This window comes from Pomacea canaliculata, linkage group LG9 (genome assembly GCF_003073045.1).
Source record: "Pomacea canaliculata isolate SZHN2017 linkage group LG9, ASM307304v1, whole genome shotgun sequence".
Lineage (NCBI taxonomy): Eukaryota > Metazoa > Mollusca > Gastropoda > Architaenioglossa > Ampullariidae > Pomacea > Pomacea canaliculata.
In genome coordinates this window covers 14,523,053-14,549,695 of record NC_037598.1, presented here as the reverse complement: position 1 = coordinate 14,549,695, position 26,643 = coordinate 14,523,053, and the positions used below count along the sequence as shown (strand labels likewise).

At 42.3% G+C, this 26,643-nt stretch overlaps 1 protein-coding gene across 1 annotated transcript; it reads right to left on the bottom strand.

Annotated features, from left to right (window-relative positions):
• Positions 1-1,408: 1,408 nt before the first annotated feature.
• Positions 1,409-7,134, bottom strand: LOC112572182. The gene is given in 4 exon segments (XM_025251753.1): positions 1,409-2,868; positions 2,871-3,660; positions 3,662-4,339; positions 7,065-7,134. Coding segments are annotated over 4 exon segments (2,043 nt in total). The 3' UTR covers positions 1,409-2,363.
• Between the last annotated feature and the right edge of the window lie 19,509 nt (positions 7,135-26,643).

Sequence of the window (26,643 nt, the reverse complement as noted above, 5' to 3'; positions counted from 1 at the left end):
TAGGTCAGTGATTTAATGCAGGACCAGAAACTCTTGTAGTACAATCTGGTTCACGTACAAGTTCACCTAAACAGTATAACATTTCTCTGATTATACAATTGCTATTTCTTTGACACACACACTCTCAATATATATATCACATAGCCTCCAACATACAATATTCTACAGTTTCTGTTTCTTCAGTTGTCTCAGTTTCAGTAGTAGATGATCAATTTGTTCAGGTTAGTGATCATTCAATTGTTTTCTATGCTTTCAAAAGCCCTTAGACAATCTCACATTGCTGCTTGGGATGGACATGTCTTTCTTTATCTGTACAATAGATTAGAAGTTCCCATATCTTTACAATGGATTAGAAATTTTCTATGGAAATGTGTATACACTTTTTTTTTGGTGGGGCAGGATCAGCTTTGTTTCTGTCTTTCTTCATCAACCACAATTCGGAAAGTATAATTCACAAAGCAATGCAGTCCTGCAAAAAAGAAGTTGTGACTTCATTTAAAATAATTTCAGAAACTGCTCTGTGAATGGATGGATATATGATGAGTGCATTTTAAATAAATACAGGGTCAATGGCATATCAATCACATTTTAGTACAAAAATGCATAAGAATTTATGCCAGACATTAATTCCCACACTTTTTGAATTTTGCTGCAATTATTGATTTACAGTCACTATACTCACCATCACCGTTATCTTTGAAATCAAACAGAAAAGCAGACCTGGCATTTATGATTAGACATAGTCTATGAGTAGTACAGAAAATTTGTATATTCAAATGCTGTCTATAGCTAAATTCCACCCACCCCCACAGCCAAACAAATTAACTCATCTTTTGCACACAAGTACAAAGGAACATACAAAAATTGCTAAGCATAACGTACATTATTGTACAATACAAAAATCCTGTAAATCTTTGTGTGAAGAGAAAAGTTAATGAAAGACTGATTTTAAAATCAGTTAATCAGTTAAATCTCTTGTTTTTTTCCCCACAGTCCAAAGAAGAAATTGTTCCTCCCATTATGGATAGTGTGTGAAAATTTTGAGCCAGTCAGGATGTATTAGAACTTGAGAACCAATTACATATACTATTCGAAGTTATAACTTTGGTTGTTGAGTTGGCAAATATGGTGTAGTGCACTGATAAGAGCGGTTGTTTTTGAATACTTTGTCTAATCAATCTAACTGTCTTATGTCAGGAGCAATTTAAAGTTTTGAATTTTGAAAGTCCCTAAAGTTAGTGTCTCATTTACTAAAATTAAGATTTTGAATTGTCTCGTAATCTTTGTGTCTCTCGCAATTAAAATGGCGCATCACAAAAACATTCAAATGCATACATATGTATATACACACACACACACACTTAGACATAAGAACAAATATTGATCTTAGTTTATTTGACTGTTCTACTGATAATTGGAAGCGTGGAAAGATGGATGTACAAGTCGACAAGCTTTGACCTGCAATTAAACTGCAAAACATGATTTTTGTTGGCTGTAATGTTAAGTAAATAAATACCGTTATTATACCGCACCTTTTCTCACTATCAAGTAGGAGCTGGACTGCTTGGAGACGACCCCCAACAACGTAAAAGAAAAGCAGACGATGCGAGCTCTCGCGATGACGGAGGTACAAAAGCTTACATTGTATCGTCTGCTGTGTTTTCAATTTATTGGATCTAAGAAATGAGAACGACGGCTTTTTCCAAAGAAAAAGTTAAAACTAACAAACGTATTGTAAGTATACTGTCGACTTTAAGAGTTTTACAGCAAGTCGTGATATTAAGCTGTTAAATGGTTCGTTTAAAACTAAAAACATTCAGTTTGGACCCGGCAGACCGTCAGCAGTCCTCGAATTACGTTTGTACTTACACGGACACACCTGGCATATCTCTCACATTATAACAAAACAACAGGAATTAAAGCTCAACGAAATAATCAACTAATTAAGACGAAAGTTAAAAAAAAGACCAATCGTTCATTTCAATCGCAAAGTCTTCGTTGCATACTTTAGGATGTCCAGAATAAATGGTGGTGACAATTGTAAACAGAATAAATTTCTACTCAAATTTGAAATATTTTTGACATGTGTTTCGTTTTGTTTTCTCTGTTCTGGTTAAATCTTTCACACCTTTCGTATAGTTGTGCGTGTGATTCTAAGAGTGGAAACAAATTCGTGACATTATTTTTTATCACGTAAACACTTTTGACACGTGCTAGATAATAAGTCATCCAAAATTGGTTTCAGCATTTAAGACCACATATTGCACATTGGCCGTCGTCACAGAGATGATTCAAGAATAGGAACCAGAAAAAGACAAATGCCTTGATCGTGATCTGACAAAGTGTTTGAGCACAGCCATCTGTCAGTCGTATCGTGCCCTGCTCATGCTGTTCCGGTCGTAACAGCTGTGGTGCGTGGCGGATGACGAAGACCGCCTCTGCAGCATGGAGCGGAACTTTCGCCGGAAGGTGATGTTGCACAGCGGGTAGAGGAACGGGTTGAGGGTGGAGTTGAGGTAGCCCACCCATGTAGCCGCCGTCAGCAGCCCGGGCTCAATGCAGTCATCGCAGAAAGCCACGACAAGGAAGAGGATGAAATAGGGCAGGAAGCAGAGTGTGAAGGCGCCCATGATGACACCCAGCTGGCGAGCGGCCTTGATTTCCTTCGTCAGGAAGGAGCTGACCCGGAAGTTCTTAATACGATGGCGCAAGTTGATCATGGGGCCGGTCAGTCGGCGGTCCCGATCGTCTCTCAACACAAAAATGTCCCCCTTGCCGTCCGAATCGCTGGCGTCGTCGTTGTCGCTACCCAGGCACCGGTCACTGACACCAGTGTCGCTGGCCAGTGTTTGTTCGGCGAGAGTCTCAGCTAGGCGCATGCGCCGCAGGCCGCTGACCAGCGTGAAGCTCTCGGAATGGTTTTGGTGTCGGTACGCCCGCCTCGCCGGCCGTCGTCGAAGGTGGAACCGGAAGAGCTAGTGGGTGTGGTGGAAGCAGAGTCGTCCGTGCGGAACAGTCCGTCCTCCCGTCCCATGCCCATCATGGACGAACCACACGCAGACTTAGAGCGCAGTTCTCTCCCCAGCGAGGTTGGCACAATGTCGACGAAGTCAACTGGCTTGAGCTTCGTGGGGTGAGCATCAACGGTGCCAAAAGCAAACCGGATGCAGCTGCTGGAGTTGATCCTCTTGTACATAACATCATCAAGAACACCACTGCTAGAACTTCGGCACGTGCCACGTAGTTTCACGGCTTCCTGTTCATCGTGTTCGAGGTTTCCTCCGGTGAATGAACCAGGGCACGTAGCAAAGCCCGCTGCTCCTCTGTACGGCGTCCGGTGACGGTCACCTGACAGCATCGTGCGAGACAAGGGCAGACAACGTCTCGTCACGTGATCCTCGTAGAAGTAACGCTCTAATTTCTCCGTCTGGGGATCTAGAACGTTCTCGTCGTAAATATATTCCACCTTTCGAGGTCCTGTTCTCACAGACGTCGACATTAGAGGCGATGGCGCTTCCCGTGCACTCAGCACGGGCCGCCGAGAAGTCGGCAGCCGCAATGTTCTTGTCCCGCTGTGGGGCTTGGTCCTCGCGCCGTTTTGCCGGACCCTGTTGTTCGAGTCCATGCTACTACTGCTGCTGCCACCGCCGCAATATTGGATCTGCTGCAACGCCACAATTTGTCCATCGTGGTACGTCATGCGCGTGAGGTGATCCTTCCGAGAATGTGTCGTCGCCCTGGTCGCTGTCTCGGTCATCGTGAGAGAGGCCAGGGTTGGTCTTCACGTGGTACGACAGTCTTTTCCTGCCCGGAATCCGCTGGCCCAGCTCGAACTCAGATCTTTTGCGGATCTCGATGAAGATGCGGATGTACAAAGTGTACATGACAGACAGAGGGAGGTAAAAGTTGAAGAAAGCTGTCACGGCTTTGAAGACCGAGTCTTTGGCATACTCCGTGTCACACACATCCGGCGGGACGGTCCGGTGGCCACCGTGAGCAAAGTAGTGCCACCCGGCGATGGGGATGACCCACAACGAGCTGACCACCCACACAAGGGAGATCATGCTGAGGGCCCGTTTGCGCGTGCGTTTGTGCAGGTACTGGAGAGGCGCGCGTACGGACCAGTAGCGGTCCAAGCTGAGGATGAAGAGGTTAAGAATGGAGGCGGTGGATGCTGTGTAGTCTATGCCGATCCAGATCTGGCAAACGGCCACGCCAAAGGGCCAGCTGCCCGTGAAGATGTAGATGGTTGACATTGGCATGACGATCAGGCCGACTATGAGGTCGGCGACGGCTAGCGACACGATGAACATGTTGCTCACCTGCAGCAGAAACAAGTCTCACATAAGTTCAAGGCGTAGTACAAGGCATGTAAAAAAAAAAAAAATAAATAAATGAAAGTGAAGAGGCGAACGAAAACTACGAACCGTCTCACCTCTTGTAACTGGTGGGAAAAGTGTTTTAAAATATGTCTTAAGGTCGTTCCACGTCAAACCATAGGAAGAAGGTCTTCATTTACATACTAAACTGACCTGCACAGTGAACTTAATGCTTTGCCTGAGGCAGGTAGTTTGAACATTCTAATAAGGAGGAAAAGGGATACTGACTTACTGTTGAGAGATTTTGTTGTGTAATTACTTTTCTGTAAAGGATGAGATTTCATTTTGTTTCTTTAACATTTTTCGCCAAATTTTCAGGTGAACAAAGTTCTTTCTTTGCCCAGCCATAGCTGTTTACGATCGGTCCCTGACAAAAAATCACAAAACACTGGGAGCAAAAAAGATTCTGAAGATGATTATGATTGGTGCATACCAGCACACACTCTGGGATTGCTCTGGGGACGGTTATGATCGAGTTCTGACTGGGAACTGGGCTGATGACGTCTCTCGGCCTACCCAAGCAGCTGGGCTTATGCCTGCTCAGTGCGACTCGAGAGTTATGGTGACGAGGGCTCAGCATGCTCCCAAACGCCTGGCACGAACGGTGGCGCTGTCGTCGGTTATTGCGCACGTTTGAGCTATCAAACCAGATTGCCGGGCTGTGGATTCATTCAAGGTTTTGATGATAAGGCTTACGCTGCGGCCTCGCACAATCTGGTTGAGGGCGAAATAAAGACACCGTGAACATATCAAGTCCGGCACCGCTCTCGCTCTTAAGTTTCCATTGCCTGATTTCCATGTAGAAGATCGTACGTCATTTAGGATCATTCCTGTTTGTCTTTTAATTTGCCCGAGAGGGCATGCAGGAAAGTCGGTCGGTCGCTGTTTTGATAAATCAGATGTCAGTGGGAGAAGAAGGGAGTTGGAGTGTGGGTGTGGGTAAAGAAACACACCCCCTCCCATTCACAGAGCGAAACAGAGAGAGAGGGGGGAGGGAGGGGAGAATGGACAAACAGACAAGCAGACAGGACAGATTCATATCAAGGATTGAGAGAGGACTACCTGAGTTTGTCTCGAGAATCATTTCTTAAAGACGAGTTCGTCCTTGAAAACCTTGCTGTGCACCTCAGTATCCGGGGAACGTGTCTCGCATTATTCCTACTTTACATAATTGAAAGATTTAGTGGTCTTTTGTGTTTCAACCCACGGGTAGTAAAGAGATTAGACCACCCATCTCCCACCCAACCCAGCATACAGTTGTTTTTTTTTCTTTTTTTCCCCTGAAGCTCCTTTGACCTTTATTCCCACGATCGAGGCATTCAGTCCATTGTCATCAAAATTCGGTGACATCGTGCGCAGTGTCAAAACAGTCTTTCTTGCCCTTCCCCCGCTCGACATTTTTGTGTTCTACTCTCGTCTGCTATCTTAATGTATGGAAAACTTCATTTCTAAGCAAACTTGCGTAACTTCCGGTCTGCATGCATCGAAGCAAAACTAACGATAGTCTGTTGGTTCTTAACGACCGTTAGTCTGAATTGCTTGAGGAAGGTCCCTGATGGCTGTGACGTCACCATTAGACGGAAGAGATCATTCACGTCAGGAAGGGGAAATTCATGAGGAGGAGGAGGATGGTAAGGTACGATGGTGCTCATTGCAGACGACTGTTGATTACGCAGGTCGCTTTCGATTTTCCCACGGACGTATATCTGTGGACTAGTGGTCGTCTGCTGACACCTACTTTTAGCTTTTCACGAAGTTGCAGGCTGTCTGGTCTCGGTGAACCATTTAACAGTTTAATATCCGGAACCGCGATAAAATTCTTAAGCCAACAGTATACTTGTACGAGTTTGTTACTTTTTACCTTTTTTTTTTTCTTTTTGGCAAAAGTCGTCGTCTTCACGACTTCTCACGACTTCTCACGAGCCAATAAACTGAAAACAGAAAAGACCATAAAGCTTGAGCTTTTGTACTTCCTCTAACACAAGAACTTGCATCCTCTGCTCCTCTTCACGTTGAAAGTTAAACCGGAAGTGAATTGGGGGAATCGGCCTTGTTCCAGAAGTTAACGCGGAAGTTTATCTGCAAGCAGTCCAATGATTTTCTTCAGAGTGCTACTGCCAATAGTAGTAACTCGATTCTGTTGTTAAGTTACTAAGGAAACGAACGAATAAATGAATTGACGAACGAAGAGAGATCGAACAAATAAAAAAACGAAAGAAGAAATTAATAAAAACATTAAGCAATTCTATAGCAAATGACAACTGTACAGACCAACCACAACTGACTCCTAACCAATCAGCGCACACATTTTTAACAAAGTGGGACTGAAGAAATCGCAGTAAAAGTTTCACAGTTTTCGTCGTCTGTAGAAATTCAAAAGGCTTCTCTTGTTCGATTTATGTAGTATAATTCCCTATAATGTCAGATGATCACCGAGTAATCCGTCTTCAGGGCGATTTTGTCCTGTGTTCTCGGTCTGCTTACATCCCCGGCCTGTAGGCAAAGCGTCTGGGTCGGCCGCCTGTCGGCAGTCCAGATGGCGCAAAGTCTGGCCAAAGCTGAGGACTGTGAAATATATAGTGGTCGCGACAATTACTGTATTACTTCGCAGCTTTACCGAGGGGGCCTTTCTTGAAGGCGGATGGAAACTTTGACCAATTTTTAAGTAAAGTGGTTGGTGAATACCTGCTGGTTTAGATGATCGATTGACCGGAAGCCAATCTGTGACCTCATCGAGGTCCTGCCGTCCAGTCATTGGTCATCAAAATGCGATCAAGTACTTATTTCATGTCAGGGATACTTTGGCTTTAAGTGAGTGTTTGTAAATACCTGCAACGATCGGCACTAGAAGCTTACATTTTGTGGTTTTGAGATGCCGAAGGATGCAATAAGTAGAGGTTGGTTCTTTGTAGCTGTTGGGGTTTTAACGCCGTTGGGAAGAAACTCAAACTTCTGCCAAAATGTTACTATCTTTATAGTTATAACTCTGTATTCTTAACATTTCCATGCTTTTTCTAGTGGCGTATATACAATTAAAAAATAGAGAAGAAAATTGAGAAGAAAATAGGATACATAGAAAAAGTCATAGTAACTGAAGACTTATACTTATGATATTATATATGTATATACACATATGTACAAGCATAAACACAGGTAAAAATGTCGAGATTGCCGGCAAGACCAAGAATGTTTCCTTCACTTCTTTGGAAAAGGAATACACTGTATTCAAAAAAATTGTAATAGTTGTAATTGAACATTTCGCTTACACTGCTATATTTTATGCAGCTTCGTGTGTTTTTGTAAAGGTCGGTTTGGTTAGGCAGTTTAAAATGACCTCCTGTTTTGTGTTGCTGAAGTACATTTTATTAGAGTTTTGAAGAAAGAGGAAAATAATCTTTGCTACAGTAAGTACTCCAAGCATGCATTTTTCAAACTGAAGAAGATGGAGTAGGTAGTGTTAAAGACACTTTCCTTTTTAGCATCTTCAAGAGGCCCGGAGTTCAGCCATTTCGTCTGAAACGAAACGAACATAACTTGGCTTTTACAGAAAAATCTGCACTTCATAAACTTTCTCTATTGTATTCTACTTTTCTGAGACAACTTTCAGAAAGTTTTTTTTATCTTTTCCGGCCGCTCTCCCCGTTGTACAATATTCTTTTTTGCATGATCGTTTCTTCCAAGGACGTGGCATTTTCGTCCCTCAATCTCTCATTGTCTGTCTCTTGCTGTGCGTGAGTTTATTCGCGCACAAACCCTTGATTCTTTGAAGGTTGGTACGAATCTTCTCTCCCCCAATCTCCTTAGGGACAGATACGACACAAGAAATTGTTTGGTGACAAGAGCGAGGTGATGTAGGGTAATTCGAAGTGCAATTGCCAACAAGGCCAAAACCCAGGCCCTGTCATGTTTGCTCGTGTCACCACGGCTATACGCCCGCTCCTCCGTCTGAATGTAATGCCCGCAGCCGTTTCATTGCAGTTCCAGCTAATCACATAAGCTCTCAGGCGTCAGGTCACGGAGGAATGTATCCCAGAATCTCCTCTTCCAGAACTAGCAACAGCCGTTCAGAGTATGTCGGGCAAAACTGGCCGAAAGGGTTCTTAGAGAGGTCTGTCTGCACGGTGGACGGTTTCCTCGGCTGTTCGTGAGTAAATTAATCTCTTGAAGACAACGGAGAGGAAGAGATGAGGAAAGAGAAGGATTTTCTAGCAAGGTCTGAGCCCGATGCATGTTGTGAAACATTTATCTGTAGCGTGGCTCAGATTTTCTTCGCTGCTTCTAAAGTGGTTCGGATGATGGAGGGGAGAGGAAACTGAGGGAGAACGTTGCCACTAATGAACCTTTGGTGGGATAGTGGATAAAGAAGACAACTTTTCCTTTAGTCATTTAATTTTTCTTTGTCTCCTCTTGATTTATCACCTCCGCCCCCTGCTTACTCTCTCTGTCGACCTCCAAGCGTCTGATCACTAATCGACGACATGCAAGACATTAGTAGGGCAAAATCCCAGCCACTTTCCGACATTAATTTTCGCCAGCTACTTGAAACCACTGTTGGAATCAAGGTTCCTCTCCGAAGAAATCACCGCACGTTCCTCATGTCGGACACTTAGCCACCGTCTGCACAAATCACCATGTAATCACTGTCGGACACGTGAGCAATACCTCCATGTGAACAATAAGGAGCATCCAGTTGCTGTGCCTGCTCCAATCCTCGCAGAAATCACAATGTAACCATTACCATGCATTCAGTCGATTCCCATTCAAATGTGCACGTGACCAATGTCGGCCATCCCGCTATCTCCTAAATCATTGTGAAGCCCCTGCCGGGCATAGAGCTAAACTCCCCTTTCCCACCTCCACACAAATTACCACCATTTTACCGCCAGACATGCCAACTCCTGGTGGCAAATTGCCATATCATTGCCGGCAGATTGGAGTTACTCCGTGTCAAATCGTCTCGGTGATATTAAACAATGCATGCCACTCGCCATAATATAGTGTACAGCTCCGCAAAAAAATCCAAGCAAAGAACAAAACAAACAACCCCCCCCCTCAAAAAAACCAACAACCAACCCAAAACAAAACAAACAAAAAAAAAACAAAACCAAAAAACAAACACCAAACAAAAAAACAACCAGCTTGTCCTGATGCTTTTCCCTGCCAACAACAGAAGCATTCCCTCCTCCCAGCACAAGCTAGTCAAGTACGGGTGGTTGACCGTTATCTCTCGACTTGTGAACGCGAGGGCATAGGAACGACATGCAAGTGAGCATCGCTCAGCATCACAATCGATTTTTCACGTTTGCACATTTTTTTTATATTGAGGACGACATAAGCTTGGCCAAAAATGTGATGTGGCTATATGAAGGCAATACATCTGCGAAAAGGCTTTCCGACAAGGACGTAGAGCATCTCTCTCATTGCGCATTTCCTGTGTGTGGTCTGCATTGCATTTGCTGCCGGGAAACGTGCATTGTATAGGTAAAGAAGAAACACGTGATTTGTAGCATACATTTGTCATGGTAGCATGTGAAGTATTTTTATTTCTAAGAAATGTTTGTCACTTGTAACCCGTGTTTGTCAGTGTAACATTTGTCATGTGTAACACCGTCTGACATGTTTAGTCGTACAACTCGCGTTGGTCGTGTCTAAGTGCGGAGTTTCTCGACATCGACATCGTTGACATGGGCTGAACGCCCAGAAAGTGTTATCACCATCAGGCTATATTTAGAGGACTCCTAATAAACCAGCTCCGCGCGCCCACATCCGAGTGGTCACTCCAGGCCGGCGAGACACGAACAAAGACCCGCTGACGGTTGTGGCCAGTGAAGGACACTTTCCTTGGCCAGGTCTTGAAGGACACATTTGCAAATTAGCTTGTCGGGTCGGCTACACTTCCCAGCAGTAGTCTCGCCAAACCCCCCGGAGTTCACTGAAAAGTAACAGGAAAACCCCCCACTCCATCTTTGTGCTTCAATTAGTGTGGCTTTGCGTCTGTGATGGTGTCTCAGGAACTGTTTGTTTGGTTTCTACCTGCAAACCGCGTGTTTAGTCGCATGATGTACAATGCTGTTATCTACCACCATAAAACTGCCCTCTTCCCTGTCAATGAAGCCGCAAATGTCTCTCGTCACCAAGACGCAGTACCTATAGTTTTTTTTTTCTTTACTCGCTGATTTTTCATCACCTCCTTCCTTCCTCTACCCCACCCCTTCGCTTTCCCTTCATGTCGCTTTTTCTCATGTTTCGTGAAGGGTGGCTGTAAATCCTGTAGCTTTTGCAGTTATTTAAGGCAGGCAGAATGTCGGAAAACATCGGGTCTAGTTTTATTTTTATGTTTGAGACCGATACTGTTTGTTTAATTTTATGTTGTTTCCGTCATGTTTTCAGTTCATGAAGGAAATAAAAACCCTTCTTAACCAAGGACAAACAAACGCTTAAGCAAGTGGACAACGTTTCATATAAATATTTATATAACAATGTAAAACTATTGACAGCCTTGGTCACATGTTAGTCTATATTCGCCTGGTTTAAAAAGACTTTAAGGCAAAGTCACGTGATGTATTTTTGAATCCATTTAAATTATGGTCGGAATAGGCGCTACTAAAGGGGGATTAAAGTTGTAAGTTCAAGAAATAAAATTTAATTTTTTTAAATCTGCGTTTCAATGATTGGTAATGCATTATTGAAGGTTTCATTTTATATTTGCACCAAAATAGTTTTCTCGCACCGGATGTATGAGATGCACTTACGATGACTTAAAGAGTTTTGCCGAACTGCCTGAATTATTTATCATCGTGTTTTTCACATTCGACATCACCCTGTTACATCCATCCTCTTCTAGAAATCGGTTTTAGTCATCGTTTTTCACTCTTGATTGCTTGGTTATTTCGCTATTTGCGTATCCACTCACACACAAATGCCATCAGACTGACAGACTTCCTTTAGCATCGCTCTCAAGCCTTCTGTTGCAGTTAGTCCTGTGCCTGACAAGTCACCTGCATTGCTCCAAGCTTCTGTCTGTAACGTCAACTCAAATCGTCCCCCACGGTCTGAAAAACCAAACAGCAAGAGTTGGCCGCAGCAGTAATTCCCTTGCCAAGAACAAAATGTCAGTCAGTATTTAGGTTCACTTTCTATTTTGTCAAAGGGTATTTGGAGGTAGCTGCATCTACTCTGCTTTTTATGACGATGACGACGACGAAGACCAAGAAGACGACGAAGTAGTAGACAAAGAAATACAAGAATTAGAAAAATAGAAGAGGAAGAAGAAGTCGAAAGAAATAAAAGTAGAAGTAAAACAGAAGTCGTAGTAGTAGAAGAGTTTTTCTGTCTAGGTGTTATGGAGGTATGATATTGGAACTGTATCTGACAAACAGAATTCTTGTTAAAAGGAGCTTATCGTTTCTGTCCATCTTCTTTTCAGGACATTATCTTTCTAGCTCATACTCACGCCATTATTAAGGCGTTTAGGACTGGTGCACGGTTATCCTACCCCTACACAGCTCGGGTTTTCTCCCATTAGCTATTGCGTTTCTGCATCAGACTACGCTGTTATCTCATATACATCCTATTTATCTTTGTTAGCAGGCACTTTTTAAACTTTATCTCTTCCTTGTCCAGAGACAAAAACGGTTATATAATTTTCTAGTATTAGACTTGTTTATTGTGTCAGTTGTTGTTTTTCACGTCTCACAGACGTAAACATAGTCACACGCGCGCGCGCGCAGTCTCACGTTCGTCATCAGCGTCTTTACCACCTCGTCGGGTCCGCATTTATCGAAGACATGAAGACAAGGAGACATGAAGATATTATCGGGAGAAATCGCGAGACGATGGGTTGGTCAGGTTTGTACAACGACTGGGCGCCCGATTCACGCTCTGACATATCGAAATGGATGGCTTGTGGCTAGGAGACAGTTGTAATAATCAGATCCCGCTGATGGTCTGCCCCCTGGTCGAACAAGGCAAATTGCTGTCGCGCGTTTCCCCATGAAAACTGCACTCGAAATGCGCTTCCTTGAGAAAATGTATCAATCAAATCAGTCGAGAGGATTTTCCTTTGGGATATTTTATGAAGTCTTATTTTTGTCCTCTGTTTTGTACCCGTCTCTGACTTAACGAAGACAGTCTTCATGAAATTCCTACTCCTGAAACCCCTGCGGGTGTATGAAGTCTATCAAAATGCTCGATAATTTGGAAAGTTTGGCCTAAATCATTTTGCACATCACTAAGATACTTGATAAGAAAGTTTGCACTATTTTATTCCTACCAGACCAGTTTTGTCTTTAACTGCTCCAAACAAACCTTAGCTGCAGCATTTAAAGGCAGGACATATTCTTATAGAGTTACATGCCTTGAAAATTATTTCTTTTATGATGTCACGACTGAGTTAAGAAGATGAGAAGAAGCGCCCCAAATTTTCAGAACATGTCCCGCCATGTCTGGTCTTGAGTTCTTTGACATACCAGTCTCAAGAAACAATGTAGAAACTATTTACCAACATAAATACATATACCATAACTATTCCTCGCGCCATATTGCACTGACATCTACTCTATCATAAGGAACATCACGGACATCTCAATCCCAAATCGAGTAGGAGGGTCAGTCTTAGGGCCATGTAGTGTTCCCTGTAATTAGCCTTTGTATATGTGTAAAATATTGCACGAATGTAAAAAAAGAGACTGCTTCATGGCAAAGAACTGGGTGTCTTCTCTTTCTTCCGACTAAAGCTGAAAGCCATTACCGAGTAAGAAATAGTTCAAAAGGTATCTGAGTACATAAATCATTTAAGCTAGTCTTCTGATGTTGCAGATTTAGCGGGCTATCCGGAAGACGCCATAGCCTTCTATCAAAGAAGCAATTACGACAATTTTTGCCTGCCTGACCTCTGTCGCTCTCGTAGCCAGCACAGGATGCGGGCAAAATGATGCGAGAACGAACTAGGACGGAAAAACCTCAGGGATATGATAACCAGAAGAGGAAAAATAAATGAAAGAAAGAAGAACGAAGACAGAAAACGAAAGAAGAAAATTACTAGAAAGAATTAAGAAAGAAGGAAGAAAAGAGAATAAGAAAAAAGAAAGAAAAAATAGAAGAAAGAAGGATTAAGAAAGAAGAATAAAGAACAAAAAAAAAAAAGGAAGGAGAAAGAAAAGAATAAAAAAGAAATAAGGAAAGAAAAAAAGACAGATAAGTGGGGAGATCCTTGGGAAGACTTTTTGCCAACGCCCCCTCGTCTATTATACTCCACCTATATTTAATCTGCTCTGGCAGGTTTCACCTAATTGCCTTTTCTAGAGCCGGTCTCCGCCAAGTTCAATTTTTTAAAGCAAGATTTATGCTGAAGTTGGGTGGATAAGCTTATCTCCAAACTTTTTTCTTCTTCTTTCATTTTAATATTAAAACTAACCACGCCGAATTTCCCTTGGTGTCATCTAGCTTTCTCTGTGCGGCCTTATCTCATTCTCTTGATTTCTTTTCTCTCTTTCTTTCTCCTTTTTTTTGTTACACACTGAACTAATTCTTTCAGAAATACCTGTTATCTGCGCTGCAGTGACTGCCTGTCTCCAGACACTCGTGTATTCACTCTTCTTCATGTCCTTGGCATTGTTACTATGAAAAGAAGTGTGTGTTCTGACTGTTATGTCCATCTTCTGTAGTTTCCAGTATCTTCCTAGTGCTCTGTCTTTGTGAAGTGTATGGATATCACCTCCTCGTGGCGAAAAGCGCTATATAAATCCTGTTGCTATTATGATTAAGATGCGGATTTCATGTTTCATGAAGTGTTCATGTTTGATGATTACATTGTCAATGGGATATTATTTCTCATCTTCAATTTATTATGCGGGCTTTCGCAGTATACCTTTATTTTGTAAATACACTCTTCAAACCGTTGTAGACTGATATGCAAACGCGTAGGATAGCAATCGTTTGTAGGAAGTTAGTCAGCGTTGGAAATATTTTAGTCTAAAGCCTTCATTATTTAAATACAGTTATCAAGCGAGAAGACTGCCTGTCTTCTAATGAATAATACAAGTTTTCTTGAGATGCGACATGATTCAACAGCCCACCCGTCTCTACACTAGAGAAAGTTTTACGACAGCGAAAGGTTCCTGGAGGACACCGCGAACGAGAAGAAGAAGACAATGACAATTTTATTAGTCCCAATGGACAAGTTAATGATGATGATGATGATGATGATGATGATGATGATGATGATGATGATGATCACAATTTTCCTTACACGAATGCACTTTACAAGCAACAAGGAATAGTAGGTAACGATGCCGTCAACAGAGACAGGCATCACAATAAAGAAAACATAGAAACACAAAAACATGCACAGTGAACATTGGCCAGGAACACGAAGGAGTGGAGAGATAGGAGTGAGGTGGAGAAAGAAACTGTCAGGGTAGACCGATTACAGTAGGTTATTTCCCAAAGGAATAGGTTTTAAGTCCAGACCAGATAGCATCCCCATTGTACGGAGAGACAGAGACAGGTCATTAACAAGACTGGGGTCAGAGAAAGAGAATTACCGACAGCCAAACGTCTCCAGTCTGATACTTGGGACAGTGAGAGTGGGCAGAGTGAACTGACCAGCCAGGCTGGATGGGGACACGAGCTCAGAGTCTGGTTGAGGATGAGGCCGTGAACATCAAGCTAGCAAAGTATGGACATCTTGAAATTTGATTAAGTTTTGGGTTTGAAACCTGTAAAAATCAACCAGCATTTACATGCACAACTGTCGTACCCTTTTCCTTCGGCACGAATCCCTTGAGGCCACAGTTGCCACGTAGTCGGGACAACCCGGGTAGTTGAAAGACCTACCCTGGGGCGACAACCGTTCAAGTATTATCCCAGCCTCTCAGCATCCTGCAGAAATCGAAAGTGTAGTTCATGCAATAGGCTCCACACTGGTACTGCATCTTCACGGAGGAGGTAACCAGACTGGTTTCAAGCAAAGTCGATGAGAGAAGACAGTAGTTTAAACAAATAATTTAAAACACCAAACGAAATGTCTTTCAAAGAAATATTCCAGGCATATTTGTCGGCAGCTAGCATCAAAGGACAGTGTCAATTTTGGTGACCGAAGATCAACACCACTGTGTCCAGTCTCCATGGAGATAACCCCAGAAGCATACTTCGATAATGGAAGATAATTCACTTCCCCTGCTGACAAACTTTGAAGCAAGAGTTTCATTACAGGAGAATTTGGGAGGGGTTGGCTTCCAGCACAGCTTCCCGAGCTACATATCCGGTCCTCCTTATGAAAGCATCACACGATGATGAGATGGTATTAGACAAAGTTTTGAAGTCATACATCAATTAAATCAGTTACACCTCAGCTAACTAACAGTGAGACCAGTCAGGCTAACAATTCACCTGCAACATGTGGACATGCATGATTTCCGAAACAGACTTGTTGAATACGATCGGATCCGATGATCCTCCCCCCATAATGATCAACAAAACCTCATTTCGTCTCGTGTGGATTAAATTGTCCCCAAAACTAAAACTCAAGATGAAATTATTTTTGCACAAAACAGAAATAAATTACACTTCTAACGCATTTACGGATTATTTTCTTCTCGATGTGACTGAAGCTTGAAACCGCACAGGAGTCTTCATTAGTTCTCACTTATCAAATAACCGTTTTCAGGAAGTGAGCCATTCTCGATTAGAGCATCGCGGCCAGTGGGATGGGAGGTTGATGCAGAGAACGGGTGGATGGCAGTTACCCGTCCTTGTCTGTTGTCAGTTGTCACAGTACTCAAACTACACCGTCAACAAGTGGCTCGCATGTTCGTCTGCGTGTCCGCTGAGGGCGTCACTGCGTGGAGGGTCGAGGGATGGGAAGAAGGACGAACGAGATTAGCGAGGTAAGAAGTTCGGACTCGACAGACTAGTTGTTAGCTGGCTGCTGCGTGGTTCGGAGTTCCAGAACGATTAGGGTTTTTTTCTTCTGTATACTGCCATCTGTATCGTATGCATGATGTCATGTAACAGCGTTTTAGTCTTCATGTAACACTGCCTTGTGTTTCCATGTCATCTGATTTCGTATTTAAATCATCTTGTCATCTCATCTATCCATAATGTTGTCTCATGGTGTTCTTCGATGATATACCATTGCTATATTTGCTTTGGCAATTACTATTATTCATTGTACTTCTTCAAACGTTCGCTCGTAGTTTTTACAGAGGAGAGTAGAACTAATAATCACCTCTGACACAAAGTTTCCTTCATACATTCAAAAGTATCAGAACTGAAACACAACTACACCAGATGCTTCTGACCAACCTATCTGAAACACATCTCATAGTCAGATATCGGGACTAACATAAAATACAAAGGTGTATCACTGTCACGACTGGCGTATGGATCGAAAAAAGGGTTTTAAAGACATTTGATGTCTACAGTATCTGAATAGATGTTGGGTAGAGACAGGCTGGTTGTTACAAGTATATGATCAATAAAGGAAAAAAAAAAAGATTCTGTCTGATTTTTTTTGGGGGGTGGGGCGTGATGTGAAGATCAAAGAGAGAGAAAAAAAATAGAGAATCAGAATGAAGGCTACAAAGGCTTGGAAGAAACATAGATTATTACCAAGATTCAAAGGAGCAGTCTGGTTGATGACTGCTAACGCATGGCAGTCAGTGTACGATCTATTCTTTGCCAGATGAGAAGCCTGAGAATAGGACTTTCTTGGGCCATGGACTAGTTCTGATAGGTGGATTGCTGTCTGTCTGCCGAGACCAACGCTTAGCCTCTTGCGAAGTTCTCCGCTGTCAGTTTCGGCGAGCCTAAACAAAGAATGTGACTAAACCGGAAGCTTTGTAGTCTCATGCCTCGTTTTAGTAGTTAAACTGGAAAAAATCGTCTGCCAGCAGTCCAGTAATACAAGTTTGTGCTTGGGTGCTGCAAGGGCGAGTGCAGTATAAACGGTTTGAGGAAGTGTCCCACGCGTTCAAACACACACATATTCACGCATGCGCGTACACACAGCAAACAAGCACACAATTTCATAAAAGGAGTTCCATCAAGCAGCCTGGCTGCTTGGACTGAGAGGATCTGAGTGTTGCTCACAGCTGTCCAAAGCTGCTTTCATGCGTGCGATCAGACTGACAATAAACACTAAATAAATCATCCAACGCTGACGGCATCCGAGATGACGGAGTGCAAAATCAGGATCCCACCCTTTTGTTCTTGAATGGACACGACCTCGGTCAGTCTGTTACCGTGACATGGGGAGATGATACATTACCGCCATAGGGGGGAGGGTTACATCTGGGCAAGTATCGGTACCGGTCAATCTGCCTCTGCATGTTTCCAACCGAACCAAGCATGAGGAATAACATCTGCACAAATCCCAGGAGTGCAGAGTCTGATAGAAACGTCCTACATCAAACATTTCACCCAAGATCTATGTCTTTTATTTGTAGAAAGAGCCGTGGGAATGTTGTACACTGGGAAATTGTAAAAATTGTTTACAGGAGAAATAACCCCGCCAGAACGATGCCAGTTGTCTCCCGCACGCTCCTGCAGTTACAAGTAAATGTGGAATTTGTTGTCATGGCAACACAAAGATACAAAGAGCCTTCTCATCATCATCTTGCATTTGGTCACGTGTCCAGGACGCAGCTTTCCTCACTAAGAAAGGAAACACATTCCTGTCTTATGTTTATCCAGAGTTTTGTTTTCTATCTTGGGAAAATTTTAAATATTTATCTCTTACAGCAAGAAAGCAGCAGAACAAGGGAACAATTGTTGATGGATATCTGAGAACGCTGCGCTTTTCTTAAAATATTTTCCAAAAAGTAAACTTTGCATAGTTCGTTTTATTCAAAGATCTTCAAATCTTATGACTGTTTTTTTTTTTACCTTAGGGAGGAGAGGGTAGGGACAGGTAAATTCATATAAGTTTATTGGAAAATATCTGTGAAGGTTTATATAATACTGTCATGGTCGATCCAGTACATGAGAGAATATGATCGAATTCCATTTATTCACGTGTTCGTTTCTCAGGTCGATTTCCTCGCTTGTTTGTTCATTCATTCGTTTTTAGATCGCTTAGGCTTAGGTCATTCGTGCTTCCCTTGAAGACTGGATTGCCAGAGGCTTTACTGTCAATTTTTCCCTTGCAGATAAAAGCAATCGATGTAGCACATCCAGACAAGTGGTTTCTCAAGCTTCAGATGATTTAGCTATTGTGGAAACAATTGTCATCCTAATATTTCATACTGACCTACAACATGGAACACGTTTCCACATTTACGCATGATAATGCGTGTGAACGCACGATAAGAATGTTTTCATAACGCATGATAAACATCTGTTGGTGCTTGATAAACCATGCTTCATTTACACAAGTAAACATGTGTTTACATAAAGCATGATAAACGTGTATATCATTTTTTAAAAATAATAAATGTGTATATACTTCACGTATCATCAGCTTTAGTTTACTCACGATAAACATGTGTTTAATTCAAATGTCATTTACGATAAACCTGCATACTTTGCGTATGGTAAACATGTTTATACAGCATCCACACATGATAAACGCATTTTCATTTCAGCGATAAAGAACCTTTTCGGGCCGTTTCCATTATCTGATCCATTTTGTAAAATTTCTTCGATTGCCGTCTTTATCAATCGCAAATTTTAGTTTTCAACTTTTAAAAATATTTTTTTTAATTCTTAGAGCTTTTAACAATATGCTGTAAATATAAAACATTAAAAAAAAAAAAACAATGTAAGAGTGTAATGCCAATGGACTGGGGTTATGAAGTTTCTCTCTAGTCGGCAAGGACTATATGAAGTTTGTTGTTTTCAGAAACTTCAATAAACATTCAAAAAAAAAAACAAAAAAAAAAAACCAACACAACAACAACAACAAAAACAACAACAACAAAACTAAATAAAATCAAAAACAAAAACTGAACCTATCGTCCGAAAATACTATCACAAAAAAGTGGGTAATAAACACAGCAGCGTTTTCAATGTTAGCCGCATTTTCACACGTGGGTGGGTGGCGAAAAAAAAAATGTCGACCGACATCTGAACTTTGAAAAAAAAGCGATGATGAAATCCCTCACGTACTTGGACTCGATTAGACTCCACACGATTATTACTGGAGTGGAGCGAGCCATTTCGCTCGTGAAACCTGCCTGAAGGTGGGAGGAGGTGGGGGAGAGCGAGAGAGGAAGCGAGGTGGGAAGGGGAGGAAGAGCGAGGGACCTGCAACCTCATTACGACGTGTCGCGAAATTGTGCCGCGAAGAAAAGGAAAACGTTGTTTTACGACATTGGTTGCCACTTTGTCGAGGGGGGAGAGGGTAGAAGGGGGGAGACTTTATTGCTTTCTGCTCGGCTTTGATGAAGCCTGTAGAAGCGAGACCGCCAAGTGAAGCGGGATGATCTGGACTGTCAGTCTCCCGAGAAAACACGTATCACCTACTAACAAGACTAACAGCATTCTTGTGCCAGGCACCAGGACCTGCCGGCAAGTTCTCCAGTCTCAAAAGCATCCCACTTTGTTCCTTGCACTGATATAAAACTGCTTAGTTTCAGATAAGTGGTTCGCACTCAGTAGTGTGTGAACAGACGATGCCCTGGAGCCCTTTCTGTACAAGCGACACAATGTATTATTGTAGTACATGTATATGTTATTATTCTAGTATTATTTTGACAAAGTCAAGATTCTTCTATTTTATCATATAATGAAATAGGTTGTATTATTAAGGAGTTAAGAAATTGAACGACCCTTGCCGATAATATTACTGCCAAAAAAAAAAAAATGTAGATGAATTGCTTTGATTTACCCTTGGAAGTGGTTCCAAAAAGGATCGGAATTTGAGGAACACATGCAACACATATATTAATTTATTACTTCCAGGCTGACAATATCTATTTATGGGGGAAAGAGTCTGCTTTCACTATATCATCAGTTTCTGCCATCATGTTCACGAATCTGAATATAATAAAGTTTGTAAACAGTGAGGTGAACAGGTCGACCAACGAGGACATTAACAAAATCATCCAGCGGCGAGTCATAGACTACGAAGGCACAACATCCGGCAATAGAGGCTCACATCCCAGCATTTACACCGAGATGCACCTTGGGAGGTAGTTGGAGGTAATGTCCTCGTTTATGCAAACTCGAAACGACTGTTGCTGGCCGAAGTCCTCTAGACCAGACGACTGCACCCCAGCCCACGGTGAGTAAGGAGACAGACAACTTGGATAACTCGCCTGGCATGCTTCCAGAAACTTCTGGAGGGTGTGTACTCACGGCGTGCTGTCGGCATTAGTTCAACAAACGAATGTGTATCTGTTTAGGCCGTTCTTAACGAGACAAAGAAAGACTAATGTCTGATCAAATTTGACTTTACCTGACGGTTATGTAAAAACTTTGCCAAAGTTCCTCAAACATTCGCTTGTTCTCAAAAAAAAAAAAAAAAAAAAAAAAAAATTTGCACCCCACTGGACCTTTAAGACAGCAACGCTTACTGACGTTTCTTGACAGCTGACATGCGCACTGAAATCCATGTCGGTTGGCAGCTGTAAAACGATTGACTGTTCACACAAAGATGGATATTCCCGCGAGAATAAATGTTCGCCTTCAGACCTTTCGCCTGGTCCTCTGGTCTTTAATCAGGAGAAGATCGAATCTTATCACCACGCTCCATTTCCTGTCAACAAGACTCTGTTAACGCGCAGGCCCGGATATGATGTAATCACAAGCTCCCGCATGCGCAGAATGCTATTGTCAGACAGGGATGTACCCGCCGTTCCAAGTGTTAACACGAGGAAATGTAAGAAAACAGTTCTGGAAATAATATGATTCGACGAATTCAAGAAAATGATCAGAAAGTGATTAAAGGGGAAGAAAAGAGAAAGATTGGGTTTTGTCACAGGAAAATGTTTGAGTGGGTGTCCGAGATTTGAATAAATATGTAGAGAAAGGCGAGGATCCGTTTGAGTGTTATGTAACACAACAAACATTTCCTCTATTGAGTAAAGATTTTTAAGTGCTTTGGCGTTTCATTGTGAACTTAGTTAATTAGTTTTTTTTCATGAAAAACAAGCTGAGCAGAAATATCTATACACATGATAACAAGCTATACAGATGTGAAATGGAGCGAGACGGTGATGCGATATTCGTCTCACTCTGTGTCAAACAGACTCGGGGAAACTTTGGCAAACTCGGACAAAGTCTGGCACTCGGCCTTGCATGTTAAAAATGGAGGACACCCGCCCGCCATCGGGACACACTCACGACACTCAAGAGCTGTCCGCACGTGCCGCGGATGGTTTCCAGATCGGCGGGTCGAACAAAAAAAATTCCTGTCTTTACTTAGAAGCCTGGCCTGGTGAGTGGCGCAAGAGGGCTTTCTGGGATTGACGTCTTTGCTCTAAAGACGGTCCTCAGGTGGGCGTGAATGCTAATCCCATAACCTACAACCATGTAACCCACATTCGCTAAACGCCAGAGCGAGTCGAGATGAGAAGTCTGGCAACCATTTTCGTCCGACAGGCACGGACTGTCGGGAATGGTGTCAACAACAATCGGAGTAGACGTGCGTGGGAGGGAGAGAAAGAAAGAAAGAGGGAGGGAGGAGACGGAGAAAAGAGAGAGAAGAAAGGAGAAAGAGGAACAAGATTAAAGAACCTTCACAATATGCCTCTCATTATTAATTATTAGATAAAGGGAGACACTTTATTACTTAAAGGTCTTTATTGTGGCTACAGCTTTGTAAGGTGATTTGCAGTTTTGTTGTTGGAATCCTGAAATCTCATGATTGAGCTAAACCGGGTAAATCTTTGGCCAAGGTTTTTACTTGAATAAAAGTGATTTTTTTCCGTCAATTATGAGGGGCTAATAAAGGGAAATCAACTTTCATAGATTCGTATCACAGACTAGTAAAACAGCGTAGACCAGATACGGATTGACGGTTTTATGTCAAATAAAAAAGGTAAAAGTCTCCCACAGCCTAGTGACCGTACGGGCATCAAAGTGGAAGTGGTTCACCGTGTCTAAGGTAAACCGGAGACCAACAAAACTCTACTTTCGCTGCTTTTTAATTCCCCAATAGGAATGAGGGTTTAAGAGGTACAGACTTTACAGGTCCAGCCGAACACCAAAACTGCAAATTTTCTGGTCCTTCCCTTTTGTACGACTACAGAAAAGAGACAGTAAGACAGTCAGCCCGGTCAAACGAAAGGATAAATGAGCAGAAAACAGAAAAAAGACTTCTAATTACAGCGTGATAGACGAAGAGCTTTAAAGCTCTTTAAACTTTAAAAACTTTATTGCAAGCAAAATCTTATACATTCCTTGAAATAGCTGGGCGGAAGAGACATGTAGAAAATCAGATATATATATATCTCGAAAGTTGAGAGAGAGGACAGAGAGAGAAAGAAAGAAATCGAAGAGCTAATCGGTGAAACAAATGGAGCTGAAAAAAACTTACAGAAGACAGACTTAAAACATGTGAAGCGCGGGATAAAAGATGCAAACCAGGCAGACATCCAGTCTGCTGTGGGCATGATACGAAAGGAGATAACTCCACCTCATTCACGATGCAGAAACAGATGGCTTTCGGCGTGCAGATGGAGATGGCTCCTTACCCTTTCAGAACACGCTTAATCTGGTTTCTTGCCACACCGTTAATCAGTACCTAATCAAAATTACCTTTATTTTATCTTCAAAAATCCGCAGAAATGTACAACTTTTCCCCCCCTCACAAAAGGGTTTATTCTTGGTATATCTTGTTGAAATCTTAGTCAGAAAAGTCAGTCTTATCTCCTCTGTCTTTTGCATATTTCTGCATGATCTGACACGGTCCTTAGATACAAAGAAGGACTGACAAGACAGTTTTTCAATAGGAAGTCTCGGGTTTAGAAAATTGCACAGAAGCAGCTGGACGTCGGTTCCAGGATAATACAGTGGAACCTCGGTTAACGAACTTAATCCGTTCTGGAAAGTTGTTCGTTAACCGAAATGTTCGTTATCCGAAACAATTTTTTCCATAAGAAATAAAGGAAATAGATTTAATTGGTTCCCAGCCCCTGTTGGCACGCTAATATTTGAAAGTTACAGGCTATATAGGTATGTTTTAATGAGAACAGTTATAATGCAATATAAATGGAGTTCAATAAACATACAAACATTAACGAAAGCATTTAAACATCAGAAAACTTGCCGTGTAGACGGCGTGGGTGGAAGCAGGTGTGGGGAGGAAGGCGTGTAATTACTGCTTTGATTCCCCTTCCATGAGCACACGTGACATTATAAAATCGGGGGCAACTTCCCTTTTCTGTGGCTTTGAGGTTAAAGGAAAAAACTTGTGCAGTGTCTGTTGCTTCTGTCTTTTTTGTAAAACTCTTCAGTAATACGACATCACATATCCGACAGACGCATGCCAACTTCATACTTTGAAATCATTTAATTTCCAATTCATTTGTTGGCCGCTTCCTTGTCATTACCTCACTACTATTAATTGCTCTTAATCTTCTTTGGAGCCATGATTGAGGATTATCTTATTAAAATAAAGCACAAAAATCTCTAAATAAGAAGGATGCGCACAGGTAAGGAACGACTGATCGTAACTGTGTGTCGAGCGCGAATGATTACATGCTAGTCGGTCACGTGTGGTTCACGTGGCTGTTCGTTATCCGAAATTTTGTTCGCTATCGGAGACAAAGTTTTAGCGAAATTTTTGTTCGTTATCCGAAATTTTGTTCGCTATCCGAGACAAAGTTTTAGCGAAATTTTTGTTCGTTAACCGAAAAATTCGCTATCCGAGGCGTTCGCTAACCGAGGTTCCACTGTAATTACCATTGTGTTCGTTTTTCTGCTTGTCGTAAAAACTTAGTCCTCGAAGAGCAGACGATGATGTCCAATGCAAATTGGATGAAAACATATCCAGGCAGAGAAGACAAAGCTTATGACAAATAGTCCTGAAGCTCATGCACTAAAGAACAGATTTGTGGCACCTGCACACCAGTAGAGGACTTCCTACATGAGATCGATGCAGAGGAAGATCAAAGCCTGAAGAACTTTTTTTCAGAACCATATAAGTAGCTGTAAAACTATAAAAATTCAAATTCTGGAAGAACTGAAAAATATCATCTTCCTCTGGGAAGACTGCTGATCCATCTTTAATGCAGATACCGAAGACGTTTTTTTCATAATAATTTATAAGATAACATTCCATATATTATATTATTACTCCCTCAATTCTTTGGAAGAAGAATAGTTGATCAAAAGCTCAGAAAAACAGATCAAACGGAGGAATTTCATGGCCATCGGGAATTCAATGCCAATATCGTGAACAAAAGAGCCAAATAGCGATTCAATGAATGTCGTAAAACAATAAAAATAATTTCATCCGCCAGAACTTTTTAGATGACAGTACACAGAATTTTCACTGACCTTCTTTTTCAGCTATTTTGCTAAGTTTTTCACGTCGCCTTAATATATAGTTTAACTTATCTAGTAAACCCTGGGTGTATCGAGAACAGAAGGGATGTGCTCACCCAGATTTGAAGAAATAGTACATTTTAAAGTTTTTAATCACGAGAAGAACAAAAAACAATTTAAAAACCTACTCAAATTTAAACGTAAGAAAAGTGGAAGAATTCGATGATTTAAATTGTTTTATATCAACCAAAATCACAAAATGAAGGTCAAGTAAAGACGCGAGAGTTGGGCAGCTCCAGGTATGACCGGACTAAACAAAATTTAATAGAAGCAGCCCCAGCTTCGAGGCCAATTAAAAATGTCAACAAGATTCTGGTCATCTCCATCCCTCTCCATGCCTGTGAAGCACAACCTGGTCAGCTGACCTCGGACATTGAACACGAGACTATTTCATACTTCCACAGTAGAACTCTAGCTCATTCCCAGAAGCCCTTCCTAGCCTCAGTCATGAAGAGAAAGCTGTCTTAGTTTGTTCACGTGATACGACACAACAGTCATGCCACGTTTATTCAGCAAAACTTGTCGGAGAGAGAGAAAAACAAAATTGGAGAGGTATGACAAAGTGTGCAAGAGCTGATGATCCCCGTTAGTTCCTCCAATCCCGCTTCGTCTAGAAATGAAGAGATCACGAAGAAGATCCCTGTCAGCTACTTGGTCTTTCATGGTCTATCCCTCCCTGTCTGCCATCCTCCGCATAACTCAAGCGAGTAAACCTAAACTAACCTACCCTCCCGATGTGACATACTAAGCAGTCCGCCAACAAACCCTGACATTTACACTTCTGCTTTTCCCGACTGCGTGCATCAGCAGCATCAGCGACATGGCATCCACAGTACCACCACCCTCGAGGACCATTTACACTTAGCACCCATCATCTCCCCCGGTCTACACAGGACAGAGCCGTTACACTCGTCTGGCCATCGCCACCGCCATGACACATCGACAGCAGCAGGATGTACTGGCACTCAGTATTGTGATGCGACATCACTCACCATCAGCACCACACCACCACATTACATCATTACATCTACCATCATCACCACATGTTCACCATTACCACGTCTACCACCACTATAATCTTATATCCCTCAACAGCAGTGCTGACTACACATATTTATTTTGTCTGTTTCTTTCAAATAAATCAGTTTTTTTTTTGAAATTACTAAGAAAACTGAAGACTATGGTCTCGCGTGCTGCAAGAGGTTGTAGCAGTGGTGTCAGAGCTGCCACTGACCAGTCTGTGATCTTTCCTGTGACCTGGGGTCAGCTTATGCTGATTGGGGTTGGTGTGCGGCGAAAGACTTGCCAATCTCCAAGTGGTTCCTCCCCCTACGGGGATGTCCGTCCGTCATCCCCGGTGTCATGTCATTGTGAAAGGTGAGTGCCCTGTATCTGTAGTGAAGGCAGGAACTTCCTTCAGCCAGTCATCTTTCTCTTTCTTTGTCACATTCACCTTCTTCTCCTGTATGTCTTTGGTATTTTTTTCTGACCATTTGTTAGTTTATTCCATCCTCCTGTCCGTCTGGACCTAAATTGCCACACACCAATGAAGTAATTGTGTTCAGAGAGAGAGAGAGAGTGAAAAAAAGAAGAACAAGACGCGTTAGAAAGGGAGCACTATAATACCCGAAATGTTTGAGTGGAAAAAAAGAGAGAAAAATCATCATCCACATTGTTATCAACATTCCTGTACACCTACTTTCTGACCTACTTCCTCTCCACATACAATCACCGGCGCGGGTCCTGACTAAAGGCCTCAGAGCCATGGGTG